The sequence below is a fragment of the Triturus cristatus genome, chromosome 3_1 (assembly GCF_964204655.1).
Source record: "Triturus cristatus chromosome 3_1, aTriCri1.1, whole genome shotgun sequence".
NCBI classification, from domain to species: domain Eukaryota; kingdom Metazoa; phylum Chordata; class Amphibia; order Caudata; family Salamandridae; genus Triturus; species Triturus cristatus.
In genome coordinates, this window is record NC_140583.1 from 908401092 (window position 1) to 908425803 (window position 24712).

A 24712-nucleotide genomic window follows, 5' to 3' on the forward strand; every position below is an offset into this window, starting at 1 on the left:
CTCAAATGTAGAATTAACATGTAAAACCTACTCCAGTTTAAGAAACAATATCTCAGTTAAACAAAACAAGTCTTCCTATTAATTTTGGCTCTCACATTCTTGTCAATTATATTTTTCTTACGTTCCATCATCAGATATAACCAATATAAATTCAATCGGCAAACCAATGTTTAATATGTTAATTGTTGGACTTGGCCTCTCTGCAGGGCTAACCCCAAACGTTTTGCCATTACCCTCCACTTTTTGCTGAAATTCTTTTTCTGTTGTCTCCAGGGCTCTGTACACTTTACCAGTGCCAACCAGCTCTAAAGTGTTGGTTCTCTCTCCTTTAAACATGGCCAAAATGGCTTACCACCTGATTATCACACTTAATTGACTCATAGGTCCATTGTAGAGTGGTACACCATATATCCAGGACCTGTAAATTAAATGCTAGTAGTGGGCCAGCAGCACCTATTGTGCTACTCACAGTAGCCTCTTAAAACATGTCCCAGGCCTACCATTGCAGCCTGAATGCAGTTTTAAACTGCCACTTCGACTTGGTTACATAACCACCTATCTAAGCCTTAAGCTCTCCTTTTATTGCCTATAGTCATCCTTAAGGTAGGACCTGGAGAGCCCACAGGTCAGGGTACATTGTATTCAAAAGACTGGACATGTACCTTTATGTTTTACATGTCCTGGTAGTAAAAAACTCCTACATTCATTTTTATTCCTCTGAAGCCTACATTTCCCATAGTATAACATTGAGTTGCCACATTACATTTATTAAGTGCTAACTTTTAAAAGGGAACGGGTGAGCATTTCTTGTTTGTTGTCTGAGAAATTGCAATAAAAAAATCCTCTATAATGGTACAGTCATATTTAAGTTACAATTTTGAAAATGCCACTTTTAGAAAGTGCCCTGACTATTTGGTTTCTGCAGCCTGTCCTAGGTCACATTACCGGGTGTAGTTGGAAGTTAGACTTTGTTTATTCCTCGTAGACAGCCACTGAATAGAATGATTAGGTGTTGAGGGATGGGCCATCAATTGGCAGGATGGGGGGGCAGAGCTGGGCACAGCCAAACTTGCAACTGAATAGGCTGTGCTCTGCCTTTGCACAAAGGACTTGTCAGCTCTGCATTATTCATGCAGGTGGCTTTGAGCCAGGGAATGGGAGTCAGGAAACTTCAAGCACTTCAAAGGGCATCCTCTGGAATTTTCTACTTAAAAGAAAGCACCAGGTATAAAAATAGAACCCTGATACCCACTCTTCAGTCCACTTTCTGGACCTGCGGAAAGTGTCTCAGAGTACTGCTGGCTGCTGTGGTCGATGTGTACACCACAAGACTACTTTGCCGTATTTGGAAGCCCTGATGTTCTGTCTAGGGCCTACTTTAAACCATCAAAGTCCAGCCTTGAGCCCTGTTTTACTGCTGAACCATGGACTCCAAAGGCTAGTTGGCTGGCATTCTGACAAGAGCCTCAAGGACAAAAATGGCTTCAACCATCTTGAACCAGCACCTGGAGCTAGTCTGAGTGAGTTCTAATGCACCAAGAGGTGCCCCTCCAGCCCTAGGCCCTTGGTGGCAGGGCCCCCGTCCCTCCGCGTCCTCTGCTATGAGGACTGGGGGGCACGTTGCTGCCCCACAAACACAAATGCTCCATGTGGCAGGCTCCATGAGGTGCCTGGTACATGGTGCAGGGATGTTTGAAAACATGCTTTTTGGCATTGGGGCTTCTGCTGCAGCTCTTTTCCGTGCAGCATCACAAGCCTCAATAAAGAGGCATCCTAATTTGGCATCCTGGACCTCTGACTACCTGTCAGCCGGTCCCTTTTCCACAATGATGCCGGTCGGAAGTGAGTCTGACCAGCATCGTAATCAGACTCTAGTTTTTACCTCAGATTTTTAAAATTCATAACCCTGCTTCTCTTGATTGGATCTTTGTCATTTTGGTGTCAAATAATTTATTATCTCTTCATCGAAATTGGTGTGGGAGTTTTGTTGATTTCTGTTTGTGTGCTGCATTAAATATCATACATATTGCCTCTCAGTTAAGCCTAACTGCTAATGGGCCAAGATACCAAAGAGTTAAGCACAGGTCAATTTAGTGACTTTTGTGGTTCACCCTGACATGGATTGTGCTGTCACTTGGGCAGGTTTCACACCCTATTCAAACAAAAGCTCAATTAATTTCTAACATTAATAATTCATATATAAGGTTTAAATATAATTCTACATTAGTTTGCTACTTTTTGAAAATGTCTACCGATCTCTAGGCTGGATTGGCATTGACTGAACTTTCACATTATTGCAAATTCTTAGCTGTATTGAAATTGTTATCTTTAGTTCAAATACCCTGCCCGTATATGTTTAAAAATGTTTCGGTAACCTATCAACACATGAACAACACCAGGAAATCACTCATATTTTGTGTATTACCACAGTTCTAATATCCAATAAAGACATGCATGGTACTGAGGTTTACATAATCAGATATTGTGAACTTGTTTACATATGATTCAATAATTCAGTTGAAATTTTTGGTGTTAAATGTCTTGTGATTAACAAACGCATAGATCACAATCTCAAAACTTAAGGCATGTAAATTGATCATTAGAACTTGACGTCAGTACAGAATTTTATCTTTCAAAAGACAAATACACATGTTAGAATATATTTCACATATCCTTCAAGGACTTTTGTTAGTGCGCTCTCATGTATCACAGCCTCAAGAAAGTATCTAATATCTAATCCATTAGCAAAAGTAAAAGAAAAAATTGCAGGGAAAGATCCCCAAATTAACTACCATTCTATAAAGAAAAGCATGATTCAAAGGGCAAATTCTCATCAGGTTTTTATTATTGTAAAAAATTGAATGCAGTACCATCTTGAGAAATGTTGCATATGAACAGTTTCTATTGAAAAGGAAAATATATACCATACCAAACTCCCTCCCAACCATCACAGTCATAGAGGTGATAGACAAGTTCTGTATTCAGATCCCTTATGACTAATATTAGAACCTATGGGCCTCATTTTGGTGTTGGTGGGACTGCCACTGACCGTCGGTGGTGGTCCCACAGATATCCAAGCCATCCATCCGACTGCTGCATTGCGATGCAGATGGTCAGACCGCAGCGGTCTGGGGGGCAGACTTCTGCCTCCAACAGGCTCAAGGAGACCCTCAGGGCAGTGCTCGGACAGTAATCTCTACAATGGAGTTGGTGCCTGCAGGCACTGCCATAGGGATTGGCATGTCCAATTCCCACAGCCTTTTCATGACAGTCCCACCGCCATGAAAAGACTGTCGTAAAGGGACTTTCAGGGTCCCAAGCAGGGCTCCTGTCCCCCATGGGCCACTGCTAAGTGGCTAAGGGGGCACATGTGGTGCCACCCCAAACATCCATGCATCATGGATGTTTGAAAATGCCTGTTTTTACTGCAGCTTCTTCTGTAAACTTTTTCCTGGGATGCAACCCAAGCAGCACAAAAAAAGCACATTCTGACCGCCCTGCTGGCTTTCCAATCATAATCGGGCAGGTAGGACCGCCGACTCATTGCACGCGGCGATGGCAGTTTGATGCTCTTCCGACCACCATCGTAATGAGGGCCTATAATATAAAAGCCGCAAGTGCCAATGCAAGGCAGACAAATGGCAATATGCGTGACCGTATGACATTATTTTTTAATGTCATCAGCTCACAGACTTTTTATTGATGTACAATATTACAACAAATAGAGACGTGATATTTGTACCTACACTTAAAGAATACACTCTCATTTTCTAAATCAATTATTATCTCTAACGTGCATGACACTGCTTTATGTTTAACCAGTGGTGTTCTATATGGATTTTGGGGGAATATTAAGAAAGAAAAAATTATATCAATCAATGGAATGGATGTGATAAAAGGGTTGCGTTGCATAGAGGTTGAAAATTCATGAACATGTAGCATGGAACGAAAGAAAACAAAGTAAAACTGACTTTATTTTAATCTTTCACTTTAGGTGGATCTACATTTTATGAAAAAGATTCCTCCGGGTGCAGAAGCTTCAAATATCTTGGTTGGTGAACTTGAATTCCTCGATCGTGCTGTTGTTGCTTTTGTTAGATTATCCCCTGCAGTGCTGATTTCAGGACTCACTGAAGTTCCTCTTCCTACAAGGTATGTGTTAATACTACGGGCAATGGGTCCAATAGAGTTCTGGAATGATACTTCAGCATTAAATTGTGAATAGATTTGTGTGGAAATCATGAAAGGATGACCAATGGAAGCATCCCAAGGACCAACAGAATTCTGTCACTTTCTGTTTCAAAAGAAAACACTCTAGAACAGAGGTTTTTAGACTGTGGGGAGCGCCTCTCTGGCGGTCCGTGGCTGTGTTATCAGGGGGGGGCTCAAATGGTTCAGTTAGTATTTGTAAATTAAGAGGGCCTAAAAGCGCAACTTTATTTGTCTCGTTTACAGGCCATTTCATGTGCATGCAGCATTGGAATTGTATATACAAGTATGGCAACTGTGACCCTGAGCGCAGTAGTGGTGGGTTCAGAAAGGTTGCTAAAAAGAACAAAATATTCTACAAGTATTTTGTTGCTTTTTTCAACTCCAGACCACTGCATATACCTAATGCAGACATCTTAAATGAACAGAAATGCAAATTAAACTAATTGGTGTGAGATTCACTCTCCCACGTTATGAAACCTCAATTCTTTAATGCAATCCCTCCAGAAGTGTGTGAGATCAGAGAGAGTTACAGAGTTGAATCCTGGTTCAGAATAGTGACTTGTGCATTTATAGTGCTATGATGCTCCAGCCTCTAACAGAAAGTACTGTGAAAATATACCATTATTTAAAAATTGTATTACACACAGCATGAGCAGGGGCACTGGAATTATGTATCAGTGGAGGACCAAATTATGCAGTAGGGTTGACTAAATTATGCAACATGAAAAGGCAAATTATGCAGAGTAATACGCCACCTTTGGTGATAGTGTTACTTAATGTTTTTACATTGTCATACATAGTATCACGGCCTGGACCCAAACCTAATGTGTACCAGTTAGGCACCCAAACACACCAATAAGCAATTGATAGATGACTAGTAATCCTTTGCAAAGGGCCATGATTTAGTACATTTTGATGCGTTTAAACTAAAAATAATCTATTTATCCTCAGTTTTTGCAGATGATGTGGCAAATGTGAAAAATTCTAAATTATGCAAAAAAATGCCCCAGCTTCAGGATCACATGTTTCTGTGGCTCTAAATATAATATAGGCTGACAAAAATTGCCCCTATTACTATGCCGCTTGGAGTTTTCTCTGACTGACACCATCTCGGTGTGGGGCCCGACTGACCATAAGTGGGCATTTCCGAACTCTGGATTGTGATGCGACCTCACATGGTGCGGTCACAAACTCCCATTTTTGTATGGGAGCTTGTGCGGCGGGCAGAAACTGCCCGCAGCACACGCTCCCATAAAGAAATGTGAGTTTGTGTAATTTCCTGCACTGTGTGACAGGCACCTCATGGTGCCTGCCACACGGTGTAGGCATCTTCAGGGGGGCACCATAGGTGCTCCCCAGGCCCACAACCATAGGCTGCAGAGGGATGGGGGCACTGCTAGTGGCCCCAAAGGCACCTTCCGACATGGAAAGGCTGTTGGAAACCGACATCACAATCCTGACGGCTGAAACACCGTATGTAAGGGATTATCATAGTTATTTGACCACTCGACGGGCCCCTTGAGCCTGTTGAAACCGAGTCAGATTGACAGGCCGGTTTACACTCTGACCGCCGACATTGAAATTCAGAGGTTGGTCTGTAAACCAACCATATCGGTCGGTAAGCCTCTGACGAGCAGTCGGAGGCTTACCGACCAACATCGTAAGGAGGCCCAAAATGTTTTACTGTTTCGGATTAAACAAGAATACATTTTAGTAATAGGTAATCAGATTGTGCCTAGTGCAAAATGTGTTTAAGTCCATTAAGATGACACTTTTTCACTAGTGAATCAGTTGCAGTGGCACTTGGGCTCAGAATGTTTGAAAACTAATTTACCTTTACAGCATGTGGGCTGAGGTCACCCTTGCTGCAAAGAGATGGGCAACATGTGGGAGCCCCTATTTTCTGAAAGGAACAGAGAAGAGAGCCTTTTTCAAGATTTGAGTGATTTTCAGGCTTGGGAAGGAAGGAATCCACCCCCTGCAAGCAGCTCTGCCCTTTCTGCAGCCCCAAGTTGTGTCAGAGTTTTGGAGGGGGCCGAATTTTAAAACATTTACCTTAGGGGGCTCAGTGCGAAAAGGTTTGAAAACCTTTGATGCAAAACAAAATCTTGATGTATTTATAAAGATTTACTCTATTTTTCTAAATTGGTATGGGATTTTTCTTGTGTTGTGTTTACACTTAATTTCTGTTTGAAGTGTTGCACAAATACTTTACAGATTTCCTCTAACTTAAGCCTATCTGCTCTGTGCCAACCTACCAGGAGGCACAGGCTAATTTGGGATTTGGTTGTGCCTCACTCTGATGAGGAATGAGGTTCCTGCTTGAGTAGGGTATCACCCCCTACAGTAGCCCAAATCCGTACAGCTTGCATTTATTGTCAAAAAATAAACAAACTATTTTGAGACTGGTCTTTCTAGAAACAAATTAGGTGGCCCCTCACATGCAAAACATTATGAAGAGACCAATAGTCCCCTATCAAATTAAAAATGAATGCACTCTGGATCAATCCAGCCTTCAAGCAGGTCTCCTACAAAATAGTGATTTCAAACATAGCTAATCCAGTCATTCCCATTCCAAAATGCAGTTCCTTCTCCTCCATAATCTCATCACACTCCAATAGATGATATTCCACCAGACCTATAAAAAAATTCACTTTAATTACATATGTTTATAAGTACACTGGCAGAATAAGTAGAAACAGAGGAATCCTCTTCCTGGACTGGTGAACAACCCTACATTCAAAAGCAAATATCCATTTGTTATCACACTTACTAATTTCCCTGTCCCTAGTCCAGGCAAGGCAACAACTAATATTACAAAATAGTATACCATAAAGAAGAAAAAAGGCAAAACACCGTATCCCACTTGTCCATCCTAGTTGTGGAACAGAAACAGGAGCTCAACTTCATCATTGGCTTTTGTCATTGTGGTTCTGAAAAATGCCCTTGCTGATGCAAAGATTGAATCTTTGTTTCTTAATATTGTTTTAAACCTTTAGTCTGCCAGAGAATCACATTGCAGCATCAGAACCTGCTATCTAACGAAATATAATGAAGTTGTCCAGTGTCTATCACCTGGGCCCTTGGAAATTTCAGAATTGACCTTGTATGAAAACCAGTCCTCCTGGATCGATTATATTATTGTGCTTTGCAGAAAACATGTTCCATGATACCTGAACTCGGAAGTGACCAGGTGTGGACAAATTCTCTATAGGAAACATGCAAACCACATGCTGTAAATCTTTTGAATCTTATTCTTCTGTCAATGTGGAAATATGCAGCTGCGGAACTTTCTAAATTTTTCCACGTTGAAAGGCTAGCTTTCATTTCCAATATTTCTGTTGTGATTGTGCGGTGGAGGGTGATTGTCCAGTAGTGTAGCTGCTTCACATTTTTTAGCCTTTCCATTATTGAAAAAGTTTTAAAAAACTGAAAGAAGAACTGTCAGAAGTATTACACACAAAAATAACTCCAGTGTCTCTGATAGTGTTTTCAGCCTTTTGGTTCCAGTGGAGATTTGCAGTAATAACCCTCAGAAACAGTTTTTAGACTGAATATTACCAAACCTAGTAATGAACGTTCCCAATATTTCAGAATTGCCCAGTAGTAAAGTTTATACTGGTTTGCCATTTTTACTCAATGTTTTCTATATCAGGCCTAACACTTGATTCACTACTTCTCCTTTAGGGTACTCACTTTGTTTACTTGAGTATTTGATTCCATTAATTTAGCCAACAGTTCTGTCTGCTCCTCAGCCCTAGTTGAATGTGTGGAAAGATCATCATCAACTCTAGCTCTCAGAAATTTGCCATTGATCTATGGTTCTTCTGATTACTTTCTAAACCACAGCACCCTATTTTATGTATTGTTGCCAAAGTTTGATAGCTATAGCCAAAAGAATTGAAGGAACCAAAAGGAGTAGAGTGGAGCAGGGCAAAGAGTGCCGGTTAGCTGAAACCACGAGGAGCTTCTAGCCACTCCTCTCTGATCAGTCCATTCCACTGTCACATTTTTCCCGTGGTATGAATGTTTTGGGTGCTCCAGTAAAAAAACATTGGCTTGATTTTATTTTGGAAGGCCTTTGTTCTGAACCCAGCCTTGTATTTCATGACTCTACTTACCTTGAATTACGTATACAGACCACCAACATGTTTCAGTCCCGTTACACTTGAAAATTCCCCATGATTCAAAACCCTCATGATAATATTGAAGTTAAATGGTAGCAGAGATCCAGTAAGAATCAATGCACATATGGAGAAATGCTCCAACGAAAACACTACTGCTTGATTTTGGAGGCATACAAAGTGAACTTGCATCTAAATTGAGAACAAATTGCTCTTACCTCAAGTGTGCAGCTCCTACCATTTTGGTGTTCATGCTGCAAATGCTTGGAATTAAGTATGTGCTTGTCTGCTGAATGAACATTTTGAATACTGAGAGATCTCCTCTGGCACACTCATGAGGCTCTGACAATGAATGCACTTATTCCATGTAAGCTAAAAGAGTAATCCTGGCTTCATTGTATATGTGATGTGGGAAAAGAAGGAAACGAGAGTGATATGCTTCTGTATCAAGGGTGAAATTGCTTCCACACGGTCGTTAAGTTTGAAGTGTTACCAATTTTATTTTTAAAGAATATCAAATGTGATAAAAGCATAAAAGCTGTATTCACTTACTACCTATGCATTGGTATATGTGAAAAGAACATACTGGGGTGAACCTTTTTTGCATTTAATGTGCATTTCTAAATCTCTATTTGCAGATTTATGTTTATTCTTCTGGGACCACTTGGGAAAGGTCAACAATATCATGAGATTGGAAGATCCATGGCCACACTAATGACAGATGAGGTACAATACCAACAATTGCTCTTTTCTTTGTGATATCTGAATTGTTTATCATATTAGTTATACCTGTTTTCAAGATTATGTTATATAGTGCAGATACTTATCTTATCAATCCTAGAAAACATTTACGTTGTTTATGATGCTATAATCAAATATATCATATTCAGCTTGAAGGAAGAGAAGATGTGCACATTTCCTGCCTACAGTGCCACCAAGCTCGGATCAAGTCAATTTGTTTTTGCCATTAGCTGGTTTATGTCTCCCACGGCTTGTCCATGAACAGTGCTGACCTTCAGGGCTTGAGGGAAAGAGGTGTTAGGGGTGACCAATTGCTTAGCTGGGATAATCCAGTGCTTGTATGACAAAGACTCCCCAAAATTCAAAACAGTGCTTTTCTTTATAATGCAAGTTATTTGCTTTTATGCAACATGCACCCTGAACTGATGTGACGGTGAAGGAAAAGGAGGCGGCACTCTGAAAAAAGTAATTACCTAGGATCACACAATGTAGAAGCTGGGATTGAAGCAAGACTTCCAGGTTTCACACTGTACAATTAAGCCACTACATTGTTTTCTCATTCTCCCATTTTAGACCTACGTGTCATCCTTTGTGTTTAATGTTTTGAGGCACAAAATCAGTGCACTGTATTAACCCCTTGAGTGCCCCGCCCATTCCCCCTCCTGTGCCGGCCCTTTCATTAGCGGGCGGGGTCCATGACGAGATAGTCTCGTCATGGGCACAGCGCAACCGCGCTCCATGACGAGACTATCTCGTCATGGGCACAGAAGGGTTTAAATACATCCAGGCTATGCATGTTTCACAACAATCAATTATAGAATTGTATGGGGATGTTGATGTTTTAATGCAGAAGCTAAAAAGGAAGCCAGAGCACCCAACTTTGATTCGGCTGATAAAAGCTCTTTATTCATTGCCATTCATTCTTTAAATAATTCTTCTACCCACTATACACCCATCCAACCATTCTTCACCATTTTTGAAAGGTGAAAGTATTATGTGGTATGGAAGAGGTGCCTTACCACGTAATACAAACACAATACATAAAGATGGATCCTGGGTACTCTCTCAGTACACCTTCTCTCAGTCCTGGTAGTGTAGCAAAGAGCAGACAGGATACTTAGAGGAAACTTTTTTAAGCATTTCATATCAGCAACAGGGACGATAAGTATTTGGCACAACTTCAACATCAATCTATAAAAATAGCCCTGATTTTTATCTATTGTAGACAATAAAATGAAATCAATACATACAATATAACCGGAATTATCAATTTTAAAGCATTAAATAAATCAAAGTACTTTGCAATATGAAAACTTTAACTTTGCAGTCAATGGGAAAAACACATATATGTAAACGGTTACTTAGAGGGTGGGTTTAACGGAACCCACTTAGAGTTAAGGTCATGTGAGTCCCTAGACCAGTTCACAACAGCTAGCTCAGGGTAGCGGGGTACAAAGGAGCACTTTAGCTATCAAATAGAGCTGTGAATCAGGTTCGCGGTATTAGGATAGTTACCTTAGTAAAAAGGCACTTGCGGAGCGAGTTGAGCAAAACCCTGGACCAGAAGTCTCCAGGCAGATCCGATCTACCTAGCTCAGCGGACACATGTGCAGAGGTGCTCTTGGGTATCCGTGGTGCTGAACTGGATCTGCAGCAACTGGTGCTGGCAAGCAACCAAGAGAGGGTGAAAACAAATGCTGGATCTTTACAATAGAGCCACTGGGGTGTTTGATTGCATTGGCACTGTGATCTCTCCTCTTGAACTGTCAAATGAAGCAGGTAGTAGTCTGAGTGTGGAGGAGTGTGGCTCAATGGTTAGAGCGGTAGACCCTGAAGCAGAGTTCTGGCCAGGGAACTGACAGCGCTAAGGATGCCTGGCTTCACCCTAGGAGTGCCCAGGAGTGGACACTTCACAGGGAAAACCAGGAGGGGTTCCACAGCGGTATGAGTTTCAGCGCCAGGAAACCACATAGGCGACACTGCAAGGTGGCTGTCTGGTGACAGTGCGCTCTATAAGTACCTTGACATTTACATTTGAGTGACCACCATCAAACTATGGCACTGGCAAACGCAGCCATAGAGACTTGGGAAATTGCCTTACAGAGGGCCTGGGTAGCAACGTAGACATTTGAGGCCTTGCTGAGGGTCAAAGTCACAGCTCCTTGAAGATGGCTTACCACTTTTCTTTGAGCCCAGCAGACAGTCCTTCAGTGGTCGTATAAGTGTAGTTTGGGCCTGCTGACTGCAGGGGACTAGTACCTCTAGTCCTAGAGAGTTGTAGTGAAATCTGTAGGTTGCACAGAGGTTCAACTTCCTTTTGGAAGCAGTGTCTGGTCCTGGGCAAGTCATAGTCCAGCGGCTGCAGGGCAGCTGTCATAGGTACAGTAATTCGCATCTTTCCTTTTGTGCAGTCCGACTCTTGTGTAGGCACAAGTCTCTTCTTGTTTCACATCAAATACAAGGTTCTGGTGTCTGGGTTTAGTGGGTGTTAGTTGGTGTGAGGACTAAGCCAATGGGCATCTAGTCCTGCGGCTAATCTGCCCCAGTAGTGACCACATCATGTGGGTGAATGTCTCTTAAACTACTCAGAACCTGATTAAAAGCCTAAAATCAAGATAACCAAAACCATCCTTGACTGTACACCTCAGCTGCAACACCCTAGAGGTGTGGTCAGCCTTGTGGAGGTGAATGCCTCATGCCTAGCTAATTTCCTGCCTACCCGCAAAAAACAATTCCTGGGGAGGGGAAGACTTTGTTCTCAAGTGGGGGACAAGTTCCTTTGTCCAGTGGCACCAGTGAAGCTTTTGAGGCTCACCTCCGCACCAGTCTAAACACTAGCTATCCTGTGTAGGCCACGATGTCACCTTCTGCTCACGCAGGTCTTTGTCTCTGATATCTTGGAGCAACACACACTCCTCAGCATGAGGTCAGACTTCTGTCTTGGTGACAAACCTTCAAAAAATGCCACCACGGCATGAGAACACTGGGTTAACTTGGTGGACACTGACTAAAGGGCCACCTAGGTACATGCTGGTTAAAGCTTGACACCACCATTGTGTCGGGGGATAAAAAGCATGGTGTTTGGCACCAACCACGAATCGAATCGGCCAGGCCATTATGAAGCTAAACATTAAGGTAATACCCACATGTCAGCCCATGTTATCCTATGAACCGCGGGTCACTTGCAGTAGAATTATGTTTAGAATGCTACGGCAGGGTAATATATGCTTGCGCATATATTCCCACAAACATAATATAACGAACCCTGCCTCCTGGGATAAAGGCGGCCTCCCTTAGGGGTGACAGACATATATTAAATGAGGTAAGGTGATCCTGTCACACATGGTGTGTGCAGCGTCGAACACAAGCAGGCAAGCTGCTCGTGCTAGGCTGACATGGCAGACCTGCGGACTTCGGGTTTACTCGGGTCACTCAGAGTGGCATAATAACTGCTGTAGGCCTGCTTCCCCTTTTACATCCCTGCCCTGGGTACTGGTGGTACAATATACTAGGGTTTTACAGGGGTGTAAAAGTAGTTTCCAATTGGGTATACCAATTTACATTTACAGTTTAAAGGAAAGAACACTGCTGCTGGGCCTGTTTAGGAGGACCCAGCACACACTCAGATCAATTATCACTGTACCTAGCAGTTCGAAATGGGGCAAAATGTGGGTGGGGCATCTGCAAGCTGCCAAGTTTACCACAGCAATGCAGCCATGTCTCTCATTGCACTCCACCCATTGAATGATTTGACGAGATTTGATAAAGCAAAATATGTTGTAAAATGCACCATATTTTATTTCAATACCTTCTTGTGGGGAGACAATCCCCAAGTCCCACTTGCAATGGGCAGGTTAGCTTTCTGCTCTGTCTGTTGCTACGTGCATTATGAGGGTTTGTCTGACAAAATCGGTTCTCTGACAAAATATTGTACTAAAATATATAACGGAAAAGAAATTTTGTGTCAAAAATATTATTTCCATTAACATCTTGTTCTCATACTTATAATAGGAAAGACAAAAATATTGTGACAAATATATTAAGGAAAAGAATATCATTCAAAATAGGGTGAGAAATAGAGCAGGGTGATATTTTAATTATAACAGAGTCATCAAAGTAACCTCGGAAATTTAACATTTTACTTTTGTGCCACGAAATTACAGAAAATTACACGATTACTCCTGTGTGAGTAATTTGGAATCATTTGGGGCAAACATGCCTACTCAAGAGCACAGAAACAGAGCACAGGCAGCTGCTGTTCTTGTTCTGTAGCCTTTACTGCTATTTTATTGGTGCAAAATGCACCCCCAGGTTCATTTTGGAACAAGAGTGAATTTTACACTATGAATATAGCGCTAAATGCAGGGCTATGCTTCTCGTGTATTTCTGCATAATCTCAACAATTTTTCTGTAATTTCACGTCATTACGCTATAGCAGATCATGCAAGTTACGCCTACCCAGTTGATCAGTTGCCAAGCAATTCACTTTTGTTATGCTGCACCCGTTACTAAGTGTTAGTTTGCTGTTTTATATTTAAATCGTTGGTGTGCTCCCCCAGCATCCATGCTCCAGATTGTTCCTTCGAGAGCTTTGTGCAATGATATATATATAATTATAAAAATACATCTAAGAAATAATTCAACTAATATACTACATAAAAAAAATAAACATTCAATATTAAATAGCAGTCTAAAATACTTTAAATATAGGTAAACACACATTACATAAAGTTTTTAACTTACAAATTATAATTTTACTATTCCCACTCCATACTATAAAACAGTAAGATAAGTGTTGGACATCAGGGGAGTATAAGAAATTGAGTTATAGATAGAGGAAGGTGAAACACAAAAGTCTCTAAAATTACCATCGTTTAAGTCTCTAGTAGCTTTGCACCAAAGCAGTCAGGCTTAACTGAAACACACTGTGTTAAATATTTATGCAGCACTCAAACAGTAATTAAGTGGAAACTCAACACAAGGAAAATCCCACACCAATTTAGAAAAATAGTGAACATTTTAATAAATAAAATAACACAGGAATTAATTAAGTCCAATTAGTAGAACTGAAGTTATGATTTTTTGACATTTTTGTGAAGAAATTAAGTCTAAAAGATTAAAGCATCAACCACGGGTATGTGGCTGTGCGAGACAGGGGAAAAGTCAAAAGTTAAGGCCGACTGCGATAGAGCACAGTTTACATACATGATGTGGTTCTGGCCTGGTTTCAAATTACCTATGAACTACGAGAGAATTTTGAAGAAAATTCCAGGAGAAGGTAGAGTTCAGCGGGGCAAGACAGCAGGCTGTGTTCAAGCAGATGTCGTTTCGGGACAGCACTGGATGAGGTCTTGGTGAAGTCGTCGATGATGGTGGGAGAAAGCTCCAAGAGGGAGAAGCAGGATTTTCAGGCTGAGGACATTGTTGTCATTGATGGGGAGCCGGTCGCTGTGGAGGCAAGTGAAGATTTTTACCTTTGGACTTAGACAACCTTTGCAAAGTTGAAAACCTCCAGTGGGATGAATCTGCAAGCCTTAGCCAGAGAGGGCTCCACTTGGCCAGATATTGTTGCTTGGAGGTCCAGCTGAACAGGATTTACTGCTGTGCAAAAGAACGTAGAGAGCTTCCCCGAAGTCAGGCTGCCGGGCGATGCATCTTTGGTAGATCAGCTGGCAAGTAGGTCCCAGTGTTCTGTCTGTTGTTCCTGCACTTTTTGATTAGAATGTTTCTCTGTCTTAACTTTTAGTGTTAGGCAGGAGCAGCACCTCTAACACCACTGCCATAGGTCCAGGACTAGGGAAACACCTCTTGGTGGTTTAGAACTCACTCCAGCAGTGGCCAGGTGCATGAATCAAGGTCTCTGTAGCTTGTTATGTCTCTGTAGTGAACACAGGAGGCCAACCAACTAACCCTTGGAGTCAATCTGGTATTCCTGGATTCAATGTAAATGGCCTTATCTCTTTCTATCAGCAAGGCAGGCCTCAAGCAGCAGGGCAGTCCTCTGAAGAATAAGGCAGGCCTTAAGCAGCAGTTCAGTCCTCTGGTAGAAGCAGGGCTGTCCTCTGAGGTACAAGGCAGGCCTCAAGCAGCAGAACAGTCCACTGGAGTATGAGGCAGTCCTTTTGAAGTCTTCCACAGGTCCTGGAATCTTCTGAAGAGGTGATCCAGGAGGTCCAACATTTATACCTGCTGCCAGCCTTAGAAGTGGGGTTATATCCTGGCTATTCCACATCTGATTCTGGAAAGTTCTTCCCTTCACCTCCCAAGGCTCCAAGAAGTCTGGGGTAAAAAAAGACTGGTGTCGGGATCGTTTGTGTGTATGCTGGAGGCAGCCCTTTGTAATGTAAGAGGCAGCATTAGTTTCCCTTTGTCTCACTGTCTGGGAGTAATATACATACAAAGGCCAACTGCCAGGAGATTCAAAGCCATGTAACCTAGGAATAGGCAACATGCACAAAATGGTTAGGGCAGTAAAATGACAACTTTCTAAAAGTGGCCTTTTCAGAATTGTGACTTAAAATTAGGCCTGGGCCAAAATTCCGTTCCGTTCGCGGAAATTGCGATAATTTGGCATTTTCGCGTTCTGCGGAAAGCGCGAAAATGTCAAAATTTCCGCATTCCGCAGCTTAGCGATAATTTGTTTCTTGCTCGCGCTGTAAAATAATACATTCTCGCATGCGCGCGATTGCCTTACCTGAATCCCCGCGTTCGCCGACAAGTTTTCCCGATCCGGTCGCGTTCTCCACGAGATGTTGGATTGTTGGTAGCCATTTGTGCTGTCTCGCGACAGTTCGCGCCCGCAGTATCGTCATGCGTCGCGCGATCACGTCTTTCTTCTCGTGATCATGCACCGCGAGACAAGTGAAAACTAGATGGCCGCGCCCGCGAGCAACCGCATGGGTAAGTTGGCGAGCCGCGACCAAGCAGAAAATACCGCGAACGGGCGGGAAAAAAACTTCTGCATCTTTGCGATATTTCCGCGTGTTTGCGGAGATTTTTAACATTTTCGCGATAATTCCGCCCACCCCTACTTAAAATCAAACCTCCTATCACTCCCTATCGTCCAAAGAGGAATCTGCGATCGCTTAACCTTAACCTCGCAGTTGTTCCCAAAGTCAGGCGGACAAGAAGCGGAGGAAGATCCTTTAACTATAATGTGGCGAAACTGTGGAACACTCTACCCTTACACCTCCGCTCTGAAACGCATATCATACCATTTAGGAAGCTTTTAAAAACCTGGCTATTCCATCAAATAGCTCCTTAAATCTTATCCGTTCTCTATACAGCTGTTAGCGTCGGGATGCCCGAGGGTAGCCATGCGCTCTACAAGTGTTTTATTATTATTATTCTTCTTATTATTATTATTATTATACCTGTTACCAGTCAAACGTTAGAACTTACTAAATGTAAAAGGTAACCCAATGTTATTCTTTGGGAGAGGTATGCCTTACAGGAGTGAAAATGCGCTTTTCACTACCATAACATGTAAAACCTAAAAATACATGTCCTACGTTTGAAATACAATACAGCGTGCTCTAGTGTCCTACCCTAGGGATGTCTTCTATGTTTTGAAAAGGATATTCAGATTGGCAGATTTAAAACTACACTACAGGCTTCAATGGCAGGCCTGAGACATGTTTTAAAGTACTTCATAAATGGCTTGCACTATGAGTGGTGCAGGCCCACTGGTAGCATTTAATGTACATGCCCTGGGAACATGTAGTAGAACAAGCTAGGGACTTTGAACTAACTTTTAACATGCCAATCAGGTGTAAGTCAATAGTAGCATGTTTTAAGGCGAGAGCACAAGCAACTTAGTATTGTTTGCAGTAGTAAAAATGACTGCCAAGAAAAACAAAATCCAGAAAACAGGAGGGTGGAAGGTAACATGTTTGGGGAAAGACAACATCAAAGATGACAGGTCTAACAGAGGGGTTATATTTACTATTCCCACTCCGATCTAAACAACAGTAGGGACAGTGTTGGAAAAGTGTTGGACTTTGTAGGGGTTAGAGTCTTTATTTCCACCTCAGTCTAAGCAACAGTAGGGAAAGTGCTGGACCCTTGAGAGGTTAGATTTGCGATTCTCACTCCAGTGTAAGCAACAGTAGGGCAAGTGTTGGTCTCTGGAGGGGTGAGATTTACTGTTCTCACTCCAGTCTATGCAACACTGTACGTGTTGGACCCCGAAAGGGTTAGATTTACTATTCCCACTTCAATCTAAGCAGCAGTACAGAAAGTATTGGACTGTGGAGAGGTTTGTCTTAAGCTCCGGTTACGAGTTTGGCAGTCCACTGGACAGCCAATCCTGTGGTGGAGGTGCGGTGGCTGTCTGGGCCCGCGCACCAGGGTTCGACCGCCGTATTACAACTAGTGCGGTTGGACTGCCATGGGACCACCGCAACCACCAGGGTTCACTTTTCATGGTGGTGAGCCCGCCATGAAAAATGTGTGGCACTGAGGAAACAAAGGGGGTCCTAAAAGGCCCCTTCTTACCATAAAGCATGGAATGCATGCAGGGTGGCACTTTGGCGCTCCCATTGCGGTGCCTTTTTAACAGGTACCACGTAATAACTAGTAATCTGGTGGGCGGCGAGGTTTGATGGTGTGGGAGCTGGACGGTAGAGTGGTGGCCAGCTTCCACATTGCCAAACTCAAAATCAGGCCCCTAGTATTCTCACTCCAGCTTAAGCAACCTTTGGGAAAGTGTTGGACTGCGGAGGGGTCAGATTTACTATTCACACTTCAGTTTAAACATCAGTAGGAAAAGTGTTGGAATCTGGAGGGGTTAGATTTACTAATGCCACTACAATGCCCCCTGTTACCTCAGGGCCATGGAATGTATGCAGGGTGGCACTTTGGCACTCCCATTGTGATGCCTTTTTAACAGGTACTGCTGTGGGAATGCCAAAGGACCGCCTGCTAGACCAAGAAATAACACGTAATCTGGTGGGTGGCGAGGTTTGACGGTGTGGGAGATGGGCAGACGTGGGTCCCTTGCTTACGTTGCCACTGGATTCAAGCTAGCCTGGTTGATGAGGGCTGTTAGCCAGAAACCGGTCCCAGGATGATTGTTCCCGGTCCAGGGAAGACATGTCTTGGCAGTTCGGGCTGGACTGTTCCCATGAGGCACAGGGTCACAAGTGATTTGCATATAGCTGTGTCTGGACTGGGGTAGCGAAGTGAGCTAAAGAATGATGAAGGATTCAACCCAGATCTGTGACTGGGGTTGAGTGTCTGAAAAGTTTCAGTGCTCCGTCTATCGTCTCCTTGTGTGGACGTTGTAGGGACACCACATAACATTGCTCTTCTCAATCCCTGTACAAAGCATGTATATAAGTCAAAACAATTATATTGTAAATAAAAAATACACAATGTCTGGTACTAAAAATAAATGACAAAATATATGATAAAACAATTAATACAATGTACTTCCCTACCCCAAAAAATTAAACAGCAAGAAAAGCAATTACATAATAAATAGAAAGCGTATTTAAAAATGTTAATTTAACAAAATAAATGAATAAAAAATACTTTCCACAAACATTATTATTGAAAACACTTAACACTAAATTATTAAGTAAAACAAATAATGTATGTAATATTTCCAGCATTAAAAAAGATACACAAATATCAGCAATAAATCAATTAAATAATAACAATTAATTAAAAAATAATATAATTTCAATGCCTTCCCGCCCTATTCCCATAGAAAACTAACAACCTGCTACTAATATATTCATTACTAAGAAAAATGTACACATTTAATCATACTGGAAGTTTTAAAAATACATTAACAGAACAATTCCAAAATAAAACAATGTACATAATTAATCGTACATTACATATATTGATTAGTAATGAAAAAGTGATAAACACATCAATAACATTATTTGCACTTTAATTAGCTTTCAACCATATTCCCCTACAAACCCAACAACCCACTATTAAAATATTAATGACCGACAAAAAGAAAACATTTAAATACACAGTGCAACTTTAAAAATAAAAAAATAATTCAACAATTGGAAAATAAAACAATTTAAATAATTAATAATCAATTTCATTACATAAAAAATAATTCACAATTTATTAACATTAATATGAAATTATAAGAAATGTTAAAAACTTCCCACCCTATTCCTCAGCAAAAACCAACTACCTTAGTCAAAATGTAAATATTCAAATATATATTACAAATAATTTAAACCTAATATTTAAAATGACTATTAAACAAATAAACAACTTAAATAATTATTAGTCAATTAAAGATGTATTTGACAATAAAAAATAAACAATTCAAATATATTGATTATTACCTAAATGAATTCCTGCCCTAGTCCCCTACAAGCTCACCAACCTGCTACTTCATTATAAATTAAACATTTTAAATTACAAACTTTAGTACAAATAATGATACTAACAATATTAGCACCAAAATTAATATGTTCATGAATATACATTAAATGAAACAAAAAGTAACATTTAGCATACCTATATTTAAATAGACGGTGTTAAATACAATATTAACTTTCAAAGCAACATTAAATAACAAAAATTATATTGTTAGCACACAATATTTTAGTATTAACGCGCAGCGGTTACGCGCAGCGGGATCGCCTGATGAGCGCCGGAGGAGCGCCAGAAAAAAGCCCGTTTGCGCCCGTTCGCGCACGATCGAGCCTCGGGCCTGGATGTTCCGGGCAGGTAAGAGTATACTCTCGCACTGAGTTACTAGGGTATAAGGGAACGACCTCTCCCCGATGTTTACATTCGTTAGACTTGACGAAAGGCCACCATGCATGTAATCGGTGCCCTTTCTTCACGTCGGAACAGGTATCCGACGAAAATATACCGTCGGAAAACCTGAGGATGGCTTTACTTAATTGCCGATCCCTGCCTGGACACAAGGAGGAAATCTCACTCCTAATTACTTTTAGTGACCTTGATGTCCTGTTTCTGGTGGAGACCTGGCTGGGAGAACACTCTGCCCCAGATCTGGTAGAGGCACTACCCTTAGGATACAGAGTACAGCATAAAGACCGACCAGGAAGAATAGGGGGAGGGATCGCAATCATTTACAGGGAGAACATAAGTTGCCGTCTACAGAATACGAATATCCAGGGATGTGAGAGCACTCATTTTACTCTCCACCCCTCAGATGAGAGCTCACTAACAGGGCTTCTGATCTATCGACCACCAGGCCCTCTTGGCTCATTCCAGGAAAGCCTGTTGGAGGCAGTGATAGGAGGGGTCTGTACGGCCACGAATTTCCTGCTATTGGGAGATCTTAACATCCACTTTAACAAGCCAGAGGATAGATCAGCGAAAGATCTAGAAAATGACCTAGAGAGTTATTACCTCAATTTGAGGGTGCGGAGCTCCACGCACAAGTCAGGAAACACCCTTGACCCCATTTTCACTAATGTTGAGACCATAAAGGTCTCGGAGCCTTATCGTGTCCCTTGGTCGGATCACTCGGTGATTCCTTTCCACTGGAAAATACCCAGAACGAGTACTTCTACTTCCTCAGATAGAGTGTTAATAAGACCGTGGTCCAAACTTGATGTGGACAACTGGAGGGGACTATTAGAAGACAGCAAGCCTCTGGATAACTCCAATGTGGAGGTGGCTGCTAACAACTTTAATCAATGGATTACCCAATCCTTGGACAAACTTATTCCTAAAAAACCCTCAACTATCAGGAAGGGAGAGTTGAAACACCCATGGTTCACCTCAGAATTAAGGCTGCTAAAACAAGAATGTAAAAGGGCAGAACGTCATTGGAGGAAGGACTTTAGTACTGACAGGAAACTCAGTTATAAAATCCTACTGAAGAAATATAAAAATGCTCTTATCGCTACTAAAACGGCCTTCTTTGCAAACAAGATTGAATCCGCCGCCAATGCCCCTAGGGAAATGTTTAAGATCGTGAAGCTCCTTAATAAAATCCCGGATCCTCCTGTAATAGCAGGTGAGCTGAATACAAGATGTGAGGACATGGCAAACTATTTCCAGACCAAAATAGATAAGATTCTGGAGACGATTCCGGTAGTAGATTCTACTGTATGCCACTCGGTTCCTCCTTGGGAGGAAAGAAGGGAATGTCCAACACTCTCAGAGTTTGCCCCCCTTACGGAAGAGCTTCTTCCCTCTCTGATGGGGAGCATAAAAAGTGGATCGCCACGAGATCCAGCTCCTATGAAAATTCTCAATCAGGCACTCCCTGCCATTAGTGAACCGGTAACCAAGATGGTTAACGCCTCTCTGGATTTGGCTACGGTTCCCAAGGTATGGAAAGTGGCCATGGTCAGATCTCTAATTAAAAAACCGAACCTCGACCCCGAAGACTTAGCAAATTATCGCCCGGTATCTTTGTTACCTGGGATGGGGAAGTTAATTGAGAAACTGACAAACATCCAATTAGCGGCATTTCTGGAGAAGCATAATCTCCTCCATCCATCCCAGACAGGATTCAGAAGGGGACAAGGCACTGAAACAGCATTGTTGAAGGTGGTGGAAGAGGCCAGAAGGATTTTGGACGCAGGTGGCAGCGCTGCCATTATCCTTCTGGACCTCAGCGCCGCCTTCGACACAGTTAACCACCATCTGCTGCTGACTCGACTCCGGAATCTTGGGATAACCGGAAAAGCCTGGAAGTGGCTTAGATCCTTTCTGGAGGATAGATACTACCAGGTGTTTGAGGGCAATAGCTGTTCTCGCCTGCTACCGTTACAGTGTGGGGTACCACAGGGTTCATCCCTCAGCCCCACACTGTTTAACGTATACATGGCCCCGTTAGCAGAACTGGTTGCCCCGTTTGGCATCCAGCTAATAAGTTATGCTGACGACACCCAGCTGGTGTTTTCTCTGCAACAAATAGAGTCCCCGCCGAACAACCTGGCAAATTGTCTGGAGACGGTGGTAAATTGGATGAATCTGTCTCAATTGAGACTCAATGGAGGAAAAACGGAGCTGATGCTCTTAGGCAGACAGGATATTCCCGACCATCTTGCCTGGCCTACTAGTATGGGCGCTATACCATCACCTAAGACAGAAATAAAGAGCCTAGGCTTTTGGCTTGATAATGTTTTATCTTTTGAGAATCAAGCCAGAAAGACATCTGCAGTCTGTCATGGGATACTGAAATCCCTACGCAAAATCTTGCCCCAACTTCCTGAAACAGCAAGGAAGACCGTAGTCCAGGCGTTGGTCTTATCACGAATTGATTACGGGAATGCTATATATCTTGGGGCCCCAACTTCCACTTTTAAAACCTTGCAAGTGGCCCAGAATTATGCTGCTAGGATCTTGACGGGCACTAGTAGATATATGTCGGCGAAGCCAGCCTTGAGATCGCTCCACTGGCTCCCGGTGAAGGAGCGGGTGCGATTTAAATCGCTCTGCATTACACATAAGATCCTACATAGAGAAGGTCCTTCCATATTGGAAAACATGATAAGTCCTTATAGGCCCCAACGTAAGCTTAGATCGAGCGAACATAATCTGGCAATTATCCCGAGGATAAAACGAGCCCGCTCAGGCGGCCGACTCTTCTCTCTGCAAGCAGCAAAAGAATGGAATTCCCTCCCGGATTATTTGAGACTGGAACCTACCTTCCTTAAGTTTAGGAAGCAACTTAAAACATTTTTATTCCCCAGAATTTAATGCGGTAAAACAATGTGATGTGAATTAACCCTAGGCTCACTTTGTACCAAAAGCGCTGGGATGCTTACGGGTAGCCATGCGCTATACAAGTGATTTTACAATACAATACAATACAATTTCTGACATAGCATTTATATATCATGATATAAAACACTAAATATTTAGCCCAACACCATTTAAATAATAGTAAATTAGCTAACATTTCTAAATCATCTATTTTGGAACAAATATATGCCAGCCTGTTAGTTGCGATTCAAGCATTATAGTTAATCAAACAGTAAACAAAAGCTGATTGAACAGCAATAAATGAGATGGAGGACTACTAGCTTCATGGTCTTCCTCAACCACAATGGTTGATATTAAAGGAGACATCATGGTGCTATAAAAGAAAAAAGTAATTGCTAACTGTACTTAAATCATGTTGTAAACCAATGAACAAACCAAGAGTAACACTAATCAGAATGCTTGAAATGATGTGATGAGTCCCTGTGTAGCTGTTATCTTCATCTATGTTTGTGGATCCATATGGTATCAGCCGTCAATAATACATTGTTCATGAATGCCAATAATATAAAGGAACTGTATTGCTCATAAGAACATTTGCAGTAGTTTCACAAATGTTCTAAAATATGGAAGCATCACAAAAGTTTTCAAGGGGCAAGATGGGAAACAAGATTGGTGAAACTTTTGAAAGACAATGTCTTCAGGAAAACTCATACCTTCACACTCAGCAACGTTGGAGCGCTCAATAAAGGGAACAATGTTGTAATTTATAATATAAGTTGCCCCAAGTCTGAAATACATCAAGTGGTAGAAAAGATCCAGTCATAACTTGGGATTGTAACAGAGCACTAAAAACTTGCGAAAGACATCAAAGCATATGATAAAAGGGTAACTTATTCATGCCTTAGTGACGATTACTACGAACAGGATTCACAGGGATTTTTCACCAATTGCAATAGGCAGGGGCCACAAAGGTTTGCTACCTTCTCTACATCATCAATTGGAAGTAGATCAGAAAGTGATTGGGAAAGGCCAAGCACCAGTGCCATCAACCGACTATACCAAGGACATACCAAGACACACACGGAGCATCCTCGTTGTCTTCTTTTTTAGGGGATCCTTCTTGTACCATCAGAGATCCTGGCCAATGGACCAACCGGGACCCCAGTTGGGAGAGACCCATGAGATGGAACCGAGGCATGAACAACCAGCGAGGGAACTCACGTGTTCAATTTCAGCACCAAGAGAATCATGGCGAAATCCAGAGGAGACAACAGACATACCGTTGGTAACCGCTCCAGCCACTCCAATTGAAGGGGTTATCACACCAATTGAATCTACCCAGAAAGACCCGGTTATCAATATCTCAGACCACACCCTCACGATGGCTGAACATGAAGTTCTATCGAAAGGCTTATCATTTATCCCCACAACTTCTCCGAATACATTTAACATAAAACTGGAATTGCAACAGTTCTTTCAAAAAATACGTTTAAAATACTTTTTGTGAAAAACGATCAGTGGACTAAGAAAACAGAGGCCACAGAGTTCCGCCCTGCTTCCACATTCACACCAGCATCATTACAGAAATCAAAGGACAATTGAACTGTGTGGAAAGCTACCAAAGAATCAACAGGGACCCAACACAGGAGATTTAAAAACTCATCAAGGATCTCACCAGTAAAGGCTTGGCAGAAGGCTACCTCACAGACCCTGAATATCGCTTCTTGAATAAAGCCAATCCCAGGATACCAACGATATATACCATCCCAAAAATTCATAAAGATTTACAGCACCCACCAGGAAGACCAATCGTTTCAGGATGTGGCTCGATCCTGGAGCCACTTAACCAATTCATAGACAGTTTCTTACAACCCAGTGTAATTGAGACACGTTCATTTCTCAGGGATACCACACGTACCATTCAACGTGTGGAAAATCAACCATTTGAACAAACAAAGAAA

General features: G+C 42.0%; 1 protein-coding gene and 1 long non-coding RNA gene across 8 annotated transcripts in view; one reads left to right on the top strand and one right to left on the bottom strand.

Annotated features, from left to right (window-relative positions):
- The window catches only part of SLC4A10 (solute carrier family 4 member 10), a 951410-nt gene that overhangs the window by 564943 nt on the left and 361755 nt on the right, over positions 1-24712 (top strand). For all 7 annotated transcript variants that reach the window (XM_085645437.1, XM_085645436.1, XM_085645442.1 and 4 more), the window contains exons 8-9: positions 3995-4152; positions 8975-9062. In XM_085645437.1, coding sequence (XP_085501563.1) covers positions 3995-4152; positions 8975-9062 — 246 coding nt within the window. The remainder of the gene's footprint in view (positions 1-3994; positions 4153-8974; positions 9063-24712) is intronic.
- LOC146861258 (uncharacterized) overlaps positions 1-24712 on the bottom strand; it is a 152194-nt gene that overhangs the window by 111720 nt on the left and 15762 nt on the right. The gene's annotated exons all lie outside the window — the stretch shown is intronic.